Consider the following 15,446-nt stretch of genomic DNA (forward strand, 5'->3'; position numbering starts at 1 on the left):
CTCTGGAGCAAATGCTAGGTGCCGGCCGAAATCGGCCAGAATCTTCCAGTGGGTATGAAGCTGCCCTTGGATACCTTAACCCCTTCACGGACAAGGGTAGTTGCTGATGGTGGTTGACTTTAAAGCATGGATTATGACCTCCATTGCCATTGTGAATGCAGGGGGTGAGATGGTGCATCTCAACATGATGCCGACCTACAAACACTGCCAGGAGGTGGTAGAGTCAGAGGTGGTGAAGCAGAACTGTACGTCCTGGAAGTAGGATTTAACCAGGGTTGTGATGGTGTCAGGCATGTGGAAGAAGTTGAAAGCAGACCACAGGAGTTCATGGGGCACTGAACAAAAGGCATTGGCAAGATCAAGGAGGACTACATGGGAGAGATTTCCTCTTTGCCTTTGCCATTTGGATTTGGTGCCATATCATGCTGGAATGTTCGGAACACCCAGATAATCTTAATATTTCTGCCTTTTGTACAGATGTATCGATGTACTAATTTCTTTGCAAATACTCACCCTTTCTCTGTGTAATGACACTAAAGATTTTGCCTTCAACGTTTAGTAGGGAGATTGGACGGAACTGCCTGATGTTCTCTGCATTCTTCTTCGGGATTAGGACTCCTCCTGACCTACGCCACATTTTGGGTATCATCTTTTTCTGCCATAATGTTTTCATGAGCTTCCAGAGAAAACCTAGGACGTCCAGTGCATTCTTGTACAACTCATTTGGCCCTGGGTCTGATGCAGATATTGCTCGACGCACAGTATTTTCCACCTCTTTCCATGTTGCGGGGCCAGTCAGTGTATGGTGTTTGGGAGGGTTGAGTGGAGGAATAGCTGTCGTTGTCTGAGGGACAGGGCCAGGGCCAGGGCCAGGTCAAAATTGATCGTTTTCCAATGCTTCTTATCCACAACCCCAGGCCACTTTAAACGCAGTCTAAGCCCTGCTAGTCTCTCTTCTACCTCTGGTTTAGGAGAATGGGTTGGCGCTACCATAGTTGTCATCAGTTGTGTGTTTGCTTCCTCTGTGACAGTGATAATAATAATCATTAAGACTATAAATGTAATAATTTTAAATATTTAATGAACGTTTCCGATGCGTACCAAACACCAACCAAATATCCATCCATCCATTAGCTGCATTGCTTGTCCTCAGTAGGGTCGCTGGGGAGCCGGGGCCCATCACAGCTATTTCTGGGCAGTGGGCAGGGCACAACCTGAGCCGGTTGCCAGTCAGTCGCAGTGCACCAACCAAATATCTTGATTCTTATTATTAATTTATAAAAGATAATGGCAAGTGTGTGAAGTGATATACAAAGTCATATTTTTTCCCATTTTTATGCTGAGCATATGAACGCCGAATCCAATTGTTACACGTTTTTCATCGGCAAATCCAAGCACCTTTTAAGCACTTCCAAAGTCAGTTTTCTAATTTCTCCAGAACCCGGCATCACCTGTCCTCTTGGGTGCGACACGTGGGAAGCGATGACGCTTCACATGACAACTTTATACATACAAGCCAGCTGCAATGGCAACGCGTAGCCAGCAGAAAGTAGTGTCGGCGTCATTTTTAAGCAGATTAGATTTTTTTTTTTACATTTAATGCATGGTCTATCGAGTCGGACTGCCAGGAAACATGGCAACAATTTTAAGCATTTACGAGCACTTCACCCACAATTCAAGCACTTTTTAAACCTTGAGAACACAACATTAAAATGTAATCATTGTCAAGGATTTCAAGAACCTGAACGAACCCCGAATTCCAGATCCAGACCATGTGAACAAATGCATCTTTACTTCATGCAAATATTACAATTTTATACCCATCCATCCATTATCTGCACCTCTTATCCTCAGTAGGGTCGCGGGGGTGCTGGAGCCCATCCCAGCCATCTTCGGGCAGTGGGCAGGGGACACCCTGAACTGGTTGCCAGCCAGTCGCACGGCACACCTCGCTCATTCACACCTAGGGACAATTTGGAGCGGCCAATTAACCTGACATGCATGTTTTTGTAACGTGGGAGGAAACCGAAATGCCCGGAGGAAAGCCACGCAAGTACCGGGAGAACATGCAAACTCCGCACAGGAAGGTTGGTAGCTGGATTTGAACCCATGACCTCAGAACTGTGCTGCACACGCGCTAACCACCGCTCCGCCGTGCTGCCCCAATTTTATATCTTTTATTTCAAAATCAGTATTAAAATTGAGCCCACCTAAAAAGGTCTCTAATGCTTAAATGAAATAAATATAACATCGCTAACATCAGGGGGGTTAAAAAACAATCCACAATCCATCTCAAAGTAAGAAGGCGGCCATTTTGTCACAAGCTGCCGAATGAAAATGAAATCAGAGTTGTTAAGTTAACTCGTAAAATTGTTTCTTTTAAATGATTTATGAAATGTTGTGTTCACGGAATGGGAATATCGCACAAAATTCCATTGTTTTTTTCTCACGGTCTGGCTGTCCTCTGAAAATAACGCCACAGTTGCCCGAGTCACGTGTTTTATAAGACTTCGCCCCCATTGGTCATTTGTCAATATCACCAACGAAAATTGATAAAACTACAACAAATAATCAATGACGTTATTAAGACTAATTGACCCGAGAACATATTATTCTGAAGAAAATTATTGTGTGAAACTGTCTTTAATTAAGTGAATTCAAGAAAGAAAAAAATAAACGTTAAATGGGGGAGTTGATGAACCACTCCAATTTAAATCATTTAGACATTAGCTACTTGGTTGATACAGGTGTCCCTAGTGTAGCGAGCCACTGCTTAATTAGCTAAAACAGTTCAAAAGCGGATATTTTTGGTAGACTTTACCTGAACACCTGCCTTTGAGAAGAAGTGTTCCCCTTCGACTTTATCTTCAGCTTGGGCAACTTAAACTTCTTTTTCACCTCCGTTTTTTTCTCCGTATTCTCCACCGTCTCTGACGGCTCGTCTAGGTTGGATTCGCTCTTAGAGAAGAGACTTTTTAAAGACATTTTCCCGAAGGTTTTCTTCGCCATCTTTCTTGAAGCTCCGCGGATGAAGAACAAGGAGCGTTTCCGACTGACATGAATGGTGAGCGCGGCGGAGCACCTCGAGGATGATATACACGATTTGTTGTCAAGTTCACGCTTAGCAGGAGCTGAGTGGGTGGCTACACGCCCACAGGCAGCAGACACGCCTACTATTATGATTATTGGTCATTTTTACACTTTTATCAGCTAGTCCCTGCCCCCTTCTTGCTTCAGAAATTCTTAAATGTGGATTATTCATTTATTCATTGATCTAAAGCAGGGGTGTCAAACTCATTTAAACTCGGGGGCCACACGATAGAACAAACATTCTCTCGGGGGCTAGTTTAGTAGATTAGAAAGAAAGAAAAAAAAAGAGAGAAAGAAATGAGAGAAAGGTAGAGAGGGTGGGACAAAAAAGAGAAAGAGAGACAGATAAAGAGAGCGTGAGAATCAAGAGATAAAAACAGAAACAGTGAGAGAGGAGGAAAGAAAGAGAAAAAATGAAATCCAAAGAGAAATAGAAAGAGAGAAAAAGAGGAGAGAAAAGAGAAGGAGAAAAAGGGGAAAGACAGAAGGGGAAAACAAGAGAGAGAGAGAGAGAAAAAGAGAGTATTGGAAAAATTGAAGAGAGAGCAAAAGAAGGTAAAAAGACATAGAGAGAAAGAGACAAAAAGGAACAAAGAAAAAGAAAAAGAGACAGAGAGAGAAAGAGAGAGATAGAGAGAGTGAGAGAAAAATGGAAGAAGAGAGAGAGAGAGAGAGAGAGAAAGAGAAAAAGAGATTAGAGAGAGAGAAATACAAGTGCAGCGTTTGTGAGAGGCACCTGGCTTTTGCAACATCAAGTGGACCTATTTCAACCTACAGCTCTCTTTCTCTTGCACTTCTCTGAGCGTTGTCTCGCGGGCTGGATCCAATCCCCTAGCGGGCTTGATCCAGCCCGGGGGCTGCCTGTTAGGCACCTGTTTGGGCTTTTATCTCAGTCTTCACATTTCCCCATTTATATACAAAAATAGTTGCATTAAATTACATATTAAAGTGCTATTATGAAGATTATTATTACATTTTTAGACGTCAATCATCACTAAACCCCGCCCCTTGTGGTCGGAGCCGATACTGATTATTAGGATTAAGAGGCCAATAACCGATATTTGGACCCGATAGTCATTTGCTGTAAATGCTTAAAAATCGGCGTAAGGCCTTTTTAATAATGCAAAAAGAAACAAAGACTTCTAAATTCAAACAAAACTTTAATAGCTCTCTGAAACATTTTTACAGTAAATATATTGGAATTTCAACACAACTTATTGGACTAGTCTTTCACTTAAACCAAGTAATAGTGCAGGAAATAAAATTAAGATTAACTGCAACTTGTATAAAGGTACATAAAAACTGAAATAGCGCTTTGATTTTTCTACATTAAGTACAAATGTCAATACAACCAATATGACTTAAGTTAACTTAAAACAAAAACTGCACCAAAATTTCAACAGAGCTTGCAAACTGCCAAAAGTGGGCACGCTTTAGCCACATTGATAAACTAATGTTATGGTAATAGCTAATCACTCAGTCTTCCACTTTAACATGCTTTTTATGCTGTCTCTCAATCACAAATACACGCTTGATTGACAAACTAATATTATGATAAAAGGTAATATATCAGTCTCCACCTGAACGAACGTCCCTAAAACAAGTTAACTACACTTTTTACGCTATCACCTAATCGCACATACGCGTTTCTTCTACAAACTTTTAAATATTTTAATATCAGCTTTTCTGACTCAAGATTAGCTGAGCTGTTGCTGTTTACTTTTCTCTAAGGGTATTCTTTCTGCTTCAGTGGCTCCACCCCTGGTCGCTTATCCAATCAGAAGTCGCGGGATGAGGCATCGGAGACAGATGTCGGGAGAAAGGGAGACAAAGTCTTATCTTAAATAATCGGCCCGTTGAATAAATAAAAATACAAATACCGATATTCCTCAAATTCCCAGATATCGGTGCTGATAATCGACCAGATTGGTAATCAGTCGACCTCTATTTTATATAATTTACCGTACTTTGCGGACTGTGAGGTGCACCTTAAAACCCCACATTGGCCAGAAATTTGAATATACATAGATAGATAGATAGATACTTTATTCATCCCCGAAGTATATATATATATATAAATTTATATATATATATATATATATATATATATATATATATATATACCATATAAACCGGAAAATATAGTGGATAAAACTGGAAATGCATAGTTATAATTAATACCCAGGCCTCAAGAGTTTCTCTGCTCAAATACAGGCGAGTCCAATCACCTTGGTCTTTATCAAGCTCCCACATAGCTTGCTAACAAGCTTAAAATTTGCATCACCTGAGTTGGAAAAGAGAAACCTCCAAAACATGCAGAACCGGGTTGGCCACCCCTGAAGATAGATAGATAGATAGATAAATACTTTATTCATCCCCGAAGGGAAATTCACATTTCCAGCAGCATCCCTGAGCTGAGAACAATACAATAATAAAGCAAAAAGAATACAATATCCAAATACCCAGTGTGACGTGCAAATGCCCACTGTAGCGTGTTATATAGAATTACTAAATAGTGCTACACAGAATACATATTGCAATAAGATTCGGTAATATGCAATGTCGGTGGTGTGGTTTACTGTGGGCTTTTAAAGAGCCTCATGGCATGAGGAAGAAAAGATCTCTTCAGTCTGTCCGTAGTACAAGACAGTGACAGCAGTCTGTCGCTGAAACTGCTCTTCTGTCTGGAGATAATGCTGTGTAGTGGATGCGATGGATTGTCCATGATTGACCGCAGCTTTTCCAGTGCCCGTCTCTCAGTTACTGTTGTTAGGCTGTCCAGCTCTTTGCCAACAACAGAGCTCGCTTTCCTAGCCAGTTTATTGAGACGAGAGGAATTAGATTATGGTAACTGTTCTGCCTTTTAGAAATGTGTAGAATGGTCTTCAAGTGCCCTCTTATGATTGATATGTTAATTGTTTTCTACTACAAGGAAAAAAAGAGAGGCAAAGAACTTTTGTTGTTGCTTTGGACTAGAGTTATGATTGGCCTAAAAAAATCCAGTGCGACCCGGGTATTGAAGCCCGAACCGGCCAGAGCCTGGTAAATAAACTTGATCTAAGGGATTGGGCCCGGAGTAAACCTAATGCTGCACTTTGGCGCCAAGGTACACACAGCGTTGAATTTTTTATGGTGAGGAGGGGGAGGGGAGTTTTCACTCTGTGACTTTTTAAAATGGTAAATAAATAAATCCAACGAGTTGCGTAGAGCATAAGGGGGACAGAATCCATCGCGCGTGTGGATCATCCACAGAGAAAAATAAATTAAGAACAATGGCGGATGCACCTTTAGCCCGCGGACGCGGGTTGCGTTGAACAAAGGGGGGACGGAATCTATCGCACGCTCTGATCCTGTACAGAGAAAAATAAACTAAAAACAACAAGGAGGTAATGACACGCATAATTAAAAACAAAAGAATTTGGCTAGAAGCCAGGCCCGCCCGAACCCGAAGCAATGTTGACATTTTAGGCCCGACCCGAATTTACCTCTCCTTTGGAGAATGATTGTCCGTTAGCATGAAACGTACTGTGATCACTTAAATGGAGATTTTTATTCATGGTAATGATTTGTACAAAATTATGTATTGTACTTACTGTACAAATAGTTGTTAAATGATACTGCATACGGTAACTGTTATGCCATTGAGAAACATATAGTGTTCTCCAGGTGCCCTTTTGTGTTGAACACGTTATTGTTTGTTGCTAAAAATAAATGAAAGTGTTGAAACCTAATGTCGTAATGGTAATTCTTGGTCTATGAAATAAATTATTTGAATTTAAATATCATTATTTCCAATGCAACCCTTACTCTACTGTAGTTTTAATTCAATGTGCCAGTCTGCCTTATATATGAAACACATCACAAAAGCGCTTTCATTTGCATTGTTTTTTTACCCAAAGGTTGTATTATTATTGTTTTTTTAAACTTTCTGGAAATGTTACTCTTTTTAAAATTAAGTTTTTCCATCCATCTTTTTCTAAAAATTAACAAATTGCAGACTAAAAATTTTTTGGTAGATGGATAAACTCTTTTATTTTACGTTATTTTTTTTAAATATTGGGGGCTACTAACCAACATGATTATTTTACTTATATATTATTATTTATTTATTGTTATTACCATTTATCAATAAAACTCAGTATTTTATCAACTATGATACATACATTACTTTGACTGAACCCTCAAGGTGTATAACTAAAAGTACATTTACGGAGTAAGGCACATGGTTGGTTATTAACATAATATAATAAAACAATTATTAAAAAATAATTAAATACATAAATGAATTCCATTCAAGGCGCATTTGTTAAAGTTTCCTGTTATTTTTTTATTCTGATTTTTCTTTAAGAACAGAAAAATATACACCTAAATTATTTCAAAAACACAAAAAAATTAATACATAAAAATATTTAAATAACACTATTAGAAAAATGCCTTGATTTTTTTCTTGTAGAGGAAAATGTTTCCAAAACATTGATCGACAATTGTATTACAGAAATAAACACAGCAAGGTTTAATCGTGAATGAATGAATGAATGAATCAATACATCAATTAATCAATCAATGACTGATGGGCCGCATTCTCCCTGGTGCCAACCAGCCTCTGAGTTCTGCCTCTGGCTTAGTGACAACAAATATAAAAATTTAATTGTGCCTTGGTTCTAAGTATTTCAAGACAGACCGGTTTCGCAGAGTGGGTCTTGGTCCAAATCCTGGAACGGATCATACCAAAAGTCCTCAAGGCCATTCGCATTAGTCACTTGTAGACTTTGTAAGCTTTATCGTTTTCTCTTTTATAACTGTACTTAAGTTTTGCTTTTGCAATTAAAAACTGTGTACTGATCCAATAGTAATTAAAATGAGACTTCTTTTCTAGTATCTGCACTTTACATGAGTACCAGTATTCTTTCTTTTTTTTTTTTAAATTAACTTTAATCCTCCTTGCTTTGTCAAGTCAAGTCAAGTCCCATTGATTTGTATAGCCCTTATTCACAAACATTTCTCAAAGGACTGCATAGGATTACAATTCAGATTCAGATTCAGATCTACTTTATTGTCATTCTAGTACACGTGTATACAGAACGAAATGTCGATGCATCTGACCCCCACAGTTTCCTTGAATGTACAGATATAAATAATGTTGTATTGTATTTTGGCTACGTATAGTATTTTACCATAGTGCCGATAGTGCAAGAAGAGTAGCTAACCAGATGTGCAAAATGGGCAGTCAGGTTAACAAGTCAGGTACACAGTAACATTAACACTGTAACAATAACGCTGTAATTACAATAGTGCAGAGAGCAATGTGCAAGGAGTGGCAAGCTATAAAAAAAAAACTGCCAGTAGTGCAAAAAGTCAGATTAGCAGCCGTTTAGATTTAAGTTAACTATATGTTAGATTGACCATTTAACAGTCTAATGGCCAGGGGGACTAGACTATTGCGGAGCCTGGTGGTCCTGCACCGCACACTGCAGTACCTCTTCCCAGAGGCTAGCAGAGTGAACAGTCCATGATGGGGGTGAGAGGGGTCCCCGGTAATGTTTTTAGCATGAGAATTACACCCTCTTAAACCAACATGCGGGCAAAGAAAAACTCAAAACCTCAGCGTGAGGAAAAAAAGAATCCTTGAGGAGGGGCCTCATAAGTGGTAATCCCCCTTCCAGGATGACCAGGGTGGAATAGATTTAGCATTGGGTAACAGTACCCAAACATAGTAAACATCAATAAAAGACGTTTGTCCAGAAAGTGCATGGCAGCTATGATGACTCGATCCTGTGAAATAGTCCAAAAAGTCCATAACAGTAAAAACGCAGCTTCCCGTCTCAGCCGGCTGGTCGATGCCAGCGTTGACATGCTTCAGGTCAAGATGCTGGTCCACTGACTCATCTCCCATCGTCTTTCTCCCTCGTATCATCACCAGCCAGGCAGTCGGAAAAAGACAGGTCAATACAAAATATGAGGTGGAAATCAATCATAAGCTATTGAATAGAAGTGTGTCTCAAGTCTAGATTCAAAAACTTCCACTGAGGTTGCAGATCTTATCTCCGGAGGCAGAGCATTCCACAGCACCAGGGCTCGGATGGATTACGCTCTCAAGCCTCCAGACTTCATCTTGGCTCTCTGAGTCACAAGTAGATCGACATTTTCAGAGCGGAGGCCCTGTGCAGGAACATAGGGGGAAAACAAATCTGAGAGATAAGGGGGCGCAAGTCCATGCAAACATTTGTATGTTAGTAAGAGAACCTTAAAGTCACATCTTAAGTGGACTGGGAGCCAGTGCAAGTTGGCCAATACAGGAGTAACATGCCCAAACGTTGCATTCTGAACCAGCTGCAAACCTTTGATGCTAGACATCGGAGCCCAGAAAGCAACACATTACAGTAATCAAGCCGAGAAGTAATAAACGCATGAATTAAAACTTCTGTATCTGATTGGGACAGATTTGAACGAATGTTCGCAATATTACGGAGGTGGTAGAAGGCTATTCTATTAATATTTTTCACGTGTAACTGAAACGACAGATTAGTATGCAATACAACACCTACATTTTTGACCGAGTCACTATGGGTGATATTACATTTGTCTAGGTTCAGGGCAGTGTTTGAAGACAACTCACGACAAAGGAGAGTCATGTCTTGTTTGAAATCACATTATATTAACAAGTTATGAATATAAAGTATAAACCAGGGTTTAGGGCTTAAGTAATACAGCATTATTTTATTATAATTTGACCGATAGATTTCGTTATACAGTAATCCCTCGCTACTTCGCACGTTTATTGCTGGTTCACTGCTTTGCGGATTTTGAATGGAATTGTCTTTGTTGTCATTGATAACAATGTATCGTGCATTGTGTTCTGCAGCAGAAGGCAGATAGCAAATGCTATCACTTGGGCAGGTTGAATGTGTATGTGTTGAGTGGGAATGACTGCCTGTGTGCGCGAAAGTGAAAGGGTGGTGTATGCTGTCAATCAAAGAGAAGGGCAGGCGCACAAGGCAATGCGTCCACCCAAAACAAATGGCGACAGCTAGCTTTTAGCGTCTTGCTACATTGAAAAGAAATTTATCAATCAAATTGAACTCTGCGTAAAGACAGAAGAGCAACAGGTGCTCTGTGGATTATTATCAGGTTTTGAAAGCGACTGAGGCGCAGCTGGAGAAAAGGCAAAAGTGGTGCTGCAGGTCTGGCCTACTGCTACGTGTAGGTTACGTACAACTCTCACAAGCAATCCCTGTCAAGCCTGTATCTCACCAATGCCAGATCTACTACCCATGAAACGGATGACCTGGAGCTACAACTTGTGGGAAGCCACTAAATATGGGACCTTTTAATCAACGAGGAAACCTGGCACAATTCAATGAAACCCAATAAACAACGAAGACCGTTCATTCAACTGCAATTCTTTGTTCAGTGTTTGCATTTGTATACTTATTATTTCGTTACAGCCGTATATCCTCAGTCTGTAAGGATGTCCTATAAACGTAAAATTGACCCTTAATACATACTGTAACTTTTAAGTGAAAAATGTAAGCAGTGAAACCTTTCATCAATAACCTTTTGTTTTACAATATTTTATTCCCTACTAGTTCATTAAAGAAGGATCAAGTATTCCGTGTGTGAGCTACTTGACTTGTGTTTTCAAAATATATTTAATTTTTAAAATCTAAGAAGCAATATTTACCCATTTGATTATGGAAATGCGAAATACCGTGGTGATGTCTTTATTTTTTCCCCATTATTTTACTATTTAAGGATAAATGATTCAGTGCGTGGGCTTCTTCATTTATGTTTTTAAAGTTTGTATTCAATTTTCAAAATCTAAGAATGAATATTCACTCGTTTGCTTTTGAAATAAAAGAAAAGAAAAATAACTATAACAATGCGCTCTGGTGACGTTTTAGTGATATTCCGAAAAATACCAAATTGAACCGCTAGATAGAGCCAGAAGTCCAACATGGCGTTGACACTCGTTGGCATGTGATAGATCTGTTCTGCCGCTGAGTAGCGCTAGTGTTGAATGCTGAATTTGAATTTTAAAAAGAAGATGTTCTCCATTGGTATTGATACGTGTAGTGTCACTTCAGGATAAACATGTTAAAAAAGAACATGTTTTAGTATGAAATAAAAATAAAAGAAATATGTAAGGAGAAATAAAAATATGTGTAATGCAACAAACTTGTATTAGAATTATATGACATTTTTTTCATCCAGGGTGACAAGTTCCATGTAAAACATGTTGACCTTTTCAAAAAAAAGGAATCGTTCCTTACCACGTTTACCCTTGGACATTTATAACAGGTTGCCCTGACAAGCCGAGGTTTTTATTTAACAGCCTCGCCCATTGTCATACTTTATTTGCTCTTTAAAAAGCAAGTGCAATTGAAAGTAAAGTGACGATGACTCACATTGATAAGATTTTTATTCGGACTTTGCACTAATTTCGCAGTGTCTGGCCACATGGTAACGAGGGTTTTAAACGATCACGTTCGGTGATATAAATATGTGTCACAAAGGCCAAAAAAAGAAAGTCCAAAACTGTGTGTTTAAATGAATATAGATTTTTTTTACTCGTTGCCATTATGAAAGAAGCGGAAAAGGTATTTTTTTTTCTCCGAATAGTTTTCTTAGATTTTAAAAGAAACAACTTTTAAACCTTGTCCAGGGTGATAACAAAGACAAATGACGACATGAGATCCGGGTGCACTTTGCAACTCCAAGGAAAATGATCGCATCTAATAAAACTATGACTGAGCACGAGACGCAGGAAATGAGTTGCAAAACTAATGACACTCAGTTACCTTCTTGTTCTTCTTTCAATTTGCTTCCCCTCCCCAAAGTCATTCTATAGTACAGTACACTGAATCATCGGAAGCAAAAACACCCGCCTGATTGCGTTTTCACAGGTTGTATATTTCCTTTAAAGTACGTGACTGTAAAAAAATGTCCCAAATTGGCCAATTGTTTTTTTTCTCTCTTTCTCTCTCAAAACTGTTGTTAAACCACAAAATTACACATTCCATTGTTGGTCTTTTATCACACACTATTTACTGTAATTATCACTTTATGAACGCACAAATATGATTTTTGAAGAAATCTTTTTTTTTTCTTTTTTTTTCTTAAGTTCCCTCGTGCATAGGGTTAGTAATAGGAAATACTTCCCCCCCTCCACTTTTTGAATTAGGTCATCAGACACAAAACCGAAACAGATCAAAATGAATGATTAAAAAACTCTCATTTTTGTTTAGAGGACGAAATTTTGAGTCACGGAATGAAAAACGAAACAGAACAAAAATTACTTTCAAAAGTAATTTTCTGTTTCAATCGATTTATCTGGTTAACAAGAGTGCTGATAATGAACCAATTATTGAAGTACTGTAGTAATGCAAAGTAAATTGGCTACCTCCTTTCAAAATGTTGGTCTTTAGACCAAAAATAAAATAAGAGAAAAAAATCTGAATTCATCCAGATGGTTAAATACATGTAGCTATCCAAACATCGTTATATTTAAAGTGAAGAAAATAAGTATTTGAACACCCTGTTTTTTTGCTATTTCTCCACACTTGTATCATGGAGGGGTCTGAAATTTTTATTTTAGGTGAATGTCCACTCTGAGGGAGATAAACTAAAAAGAAAAATCCAGAAATCACAGTGCATGATTCTCTAAAGAATGATTTGTGTGATAAAGCTGCAAATAAGTATTTGAACACCTGAGAAAATGAATGTTAATATTTGGTATAATAGCCTTTATTTTGCTATTTTAGAGGTCAACCGTTTCCTGTAGTCTTTCAAGTCAAGTCAAGTCATGTTTATTTGTATAGCCCTTAATCACAAAGGCTTACACACTGCAAGATGGATCTTGGCCTACTCCTCCAAACAGATCTGCTCTAGATCAGTCAGGTTTCTGGGTTGTCACTGAGAAACACAGAGTTTGAGCACCCGCCAAAGATTTTCGATTGGGTTCAGGTCTGAAGACTGGCTGGGCCATGCTGGAACATTGATATGTTACTTACGGAGCCACTATTTGGTTTTCCTGGATGTGTTTTTCAAGACGTTGTCATGTTGGAAGTCCCAGCTACGACCCATCTTCAATGATCTGACTGGGGGAAGGAGGTTGTTCCCCAAAATCTCACAATACATAGCCCCAGTCATCCTCTCATTAATGCAGTGCACTCTACCTGTCCTATTTGCAGATAAATACCACTTAAAGCATGATGCTACCACCCCCATGCTTCACAGTAGGGATGGTGTTCTTTAGAATGTACTCTTCATTCTTCTTCCTCCAAACACACTTAGTGGAATTATGACCAAAAAGTTTTATTTTTGTCTCTTCTGTCGACAAAACTTTATTCCATGACTAATCTGTATTACCCCAATGGTCATATGAAAACTTAAGATGTCCCTTGACATGTGCTGATTTAAGCAAGGGAACCTTTCCTGCCATGCATGATTTCAAACCATGACGTTTTATTGGATTACCTTCTGTCCTTGGAAACGGTGGTCCCAGCTCTTTTCAGGTCATTGACCAACAGCTGTCGTGTAGTTCCGGATTGATTCCCCACCTTTCATTAGGACCCCACAAGGTAATATCTTGCATGGGGCTCCACTCCGTTTGAGATTGACCGTCATGTTTAGCTTCTTTCATTTTCTAATGATTGCTCCACCATTGGACCTTTTTCACCAAGCTGCGTGGCAATTCTTCCGCTGCCCTTTCCAGCCTTATGGAGGTGTACAATTTTGTCTCTGGTGTCTTTGGACAGCTCTTTGGTCTTCGCCATGTTACAAGTTAAAGTCTTTCTGATTGTATGGAGCAAACAGGTGTCTTTAGGGAGCTACAACCTCAAACAGGTGATCTGATTCAGGATGATACACGGAGTGCAGGCGGACTTCTAATGGGCGGACTTACAGGTCTTTCAGAGTCAAACTTCTAGAGCACAGGTGTCAAACTGCCGGCCCGCGGGCCGGATAAAGCCCGCTAAGGGATTGAATCTGGCCCGCGAGACAAAGCTGAGGGAAGCGCAAGAGAAAAACGAGCTGCAGGTTGAAATATGTCCTCTTGATGTTGCCAAAGCCAGGTGCCTCTTACAAACGCTGTACTTGTATTTCTTTCTTTCTCTCTCTTTCACTCTCTCTCTCATCCTCCCTTCTTCTCTCACCTATCTCTCTCTCTTTCACTCGCTCTGTCTCTCTATTTCTTTCTTTGTTCCTCTTCTTCTCTGTCTTTTTACTTTCTTTGGCTCTCTTTTCCTTTTCTGTTTTTTTTCTCTCTCTTGCATCCCCCTCTTTCTCCCCTTCTCTCTTTCTATTTGGATTTCTTTTTCTCTCTCTTTCTTTCCCCCTCTTTCACAATTTCTTTTTTCTCTTTTGTTTCTCATATTATCTCTCTCTCTTTTTTTACCTCTCTCTCTTTCTTTCTCCCTTTCTCTTTTTTATTTGTCCCACCCTCTCTCTTTTTCTCTCCCTCTTTTTCTCTTATTTCGTTCTCTCTTTTCTTTCTCCTCAATCTATTAGTCTTTCATTCTTTCTTTTTCTTTCTTTCTTTTTTTCTTTCTCCATTTCCTTCTCTCTTTCTTTCTTTTTTTCTTTCTGTCCATTTCATTCTTCCTTCCTCATTAGTCCGGCCCCTGAGAGAATGTTTGTTCTGTGGTGTGGCCCCCGAGTTAAAATGAGTTTGACACCACTGTTCTAGAGGATACACAGGTGTTGAAATACTTATTTGCAGCTGTATCACACAAATAAATTGTTAAAAAATCATGCATTGTGATTTCTGGATTTATCTTTTTAGTTTATCTCTCTCACAGTGGACATGCACCTACGATGAAAATTTCAGACCTCTCCATTAATTTCTAAGTTTGAGAAATAGCAAAATAGCAGGGTGTTCAAATACTTATTTTCTCTACTGTATATAGTTATATATCTATCTAACTAACTAACTAGCTATGATTTTTCTCCTTATATCAATCTAGCTACAATAGTTAAATAGCTAATAATTATATGACTAGCTTGTTAGCTAGTTACTAGCTATATTTCTTGCTAGATAGTTGTACATGTATTTACCTTGCCATCTACATAGCCACTAGAAAAAAACCCTAACTGTCTGTCCGTCTGTCTGTCTAAATACATATACAATTATTAGTTAGCTAGCAAATTTTTCCAAAGTGTTATTTCTGAGTAGTTTTACCTTATCATCTTACCTCAATATAGGTGATTTATTTCTGTGAATGGTGGAGTTAAATCACAAAACCTTGCTGTGACCACAATGAAAAAAAAGAGATTTTTGGTTCAAAAAGACAGACATAACTGTTGTCGGTTCATGCTTTACCCAATGGTATCCTTTATATAATAAATTCACAGACCAA

General features: G+C 38.9%; 1 protein-coding gene across 2 annotated transcripts in view; it reads right to left on the reverse strand.

The window, feature by feature from the left end:
- crybg2 (crystallin beta-gamma domain containing 2) overlaps positions 1-3,098 on the reverse strand; it is a 38,392-nt gene extending 35,294 nt beyond the window's left edge. Inside the window, exon 1 of one of the 2 annotated variants that reach the window (XM_088328864.1) lies at positions 2,822-3,098. In XM_088328864.1, coding sequence (XP_088184990.1) covers positions 2,822-3,009 — 188 coding nt within the window. In that variant the 5' untranslated portion in view covers positions 3,010-3,098. The remainder of the gene's footprint in view (positions 1-2,821) is intronic. The other variant, XM_088328863.1, reaches the window with a different exon arrangement.
- Between the last annotated feature and the right edge of the window lie 12,348 nt (positions 3,099-15,446).

The sequence above is a fragment of the Urocampus carinirostris genome, chromosome 2 (assembly GCF_059441175.1).
Source record: "Urocampus carinirostris isolate Australia breed hairy pipefish chromosome 2, RoL_Ucar_1.0, whole genome shotgun sequence".
NCBI lineage: Eukaryota > Metazoa > Chordata > Actinopteri > Syngnathiformes > Syngnathidae > Urocampus > Urocampus carinirostris.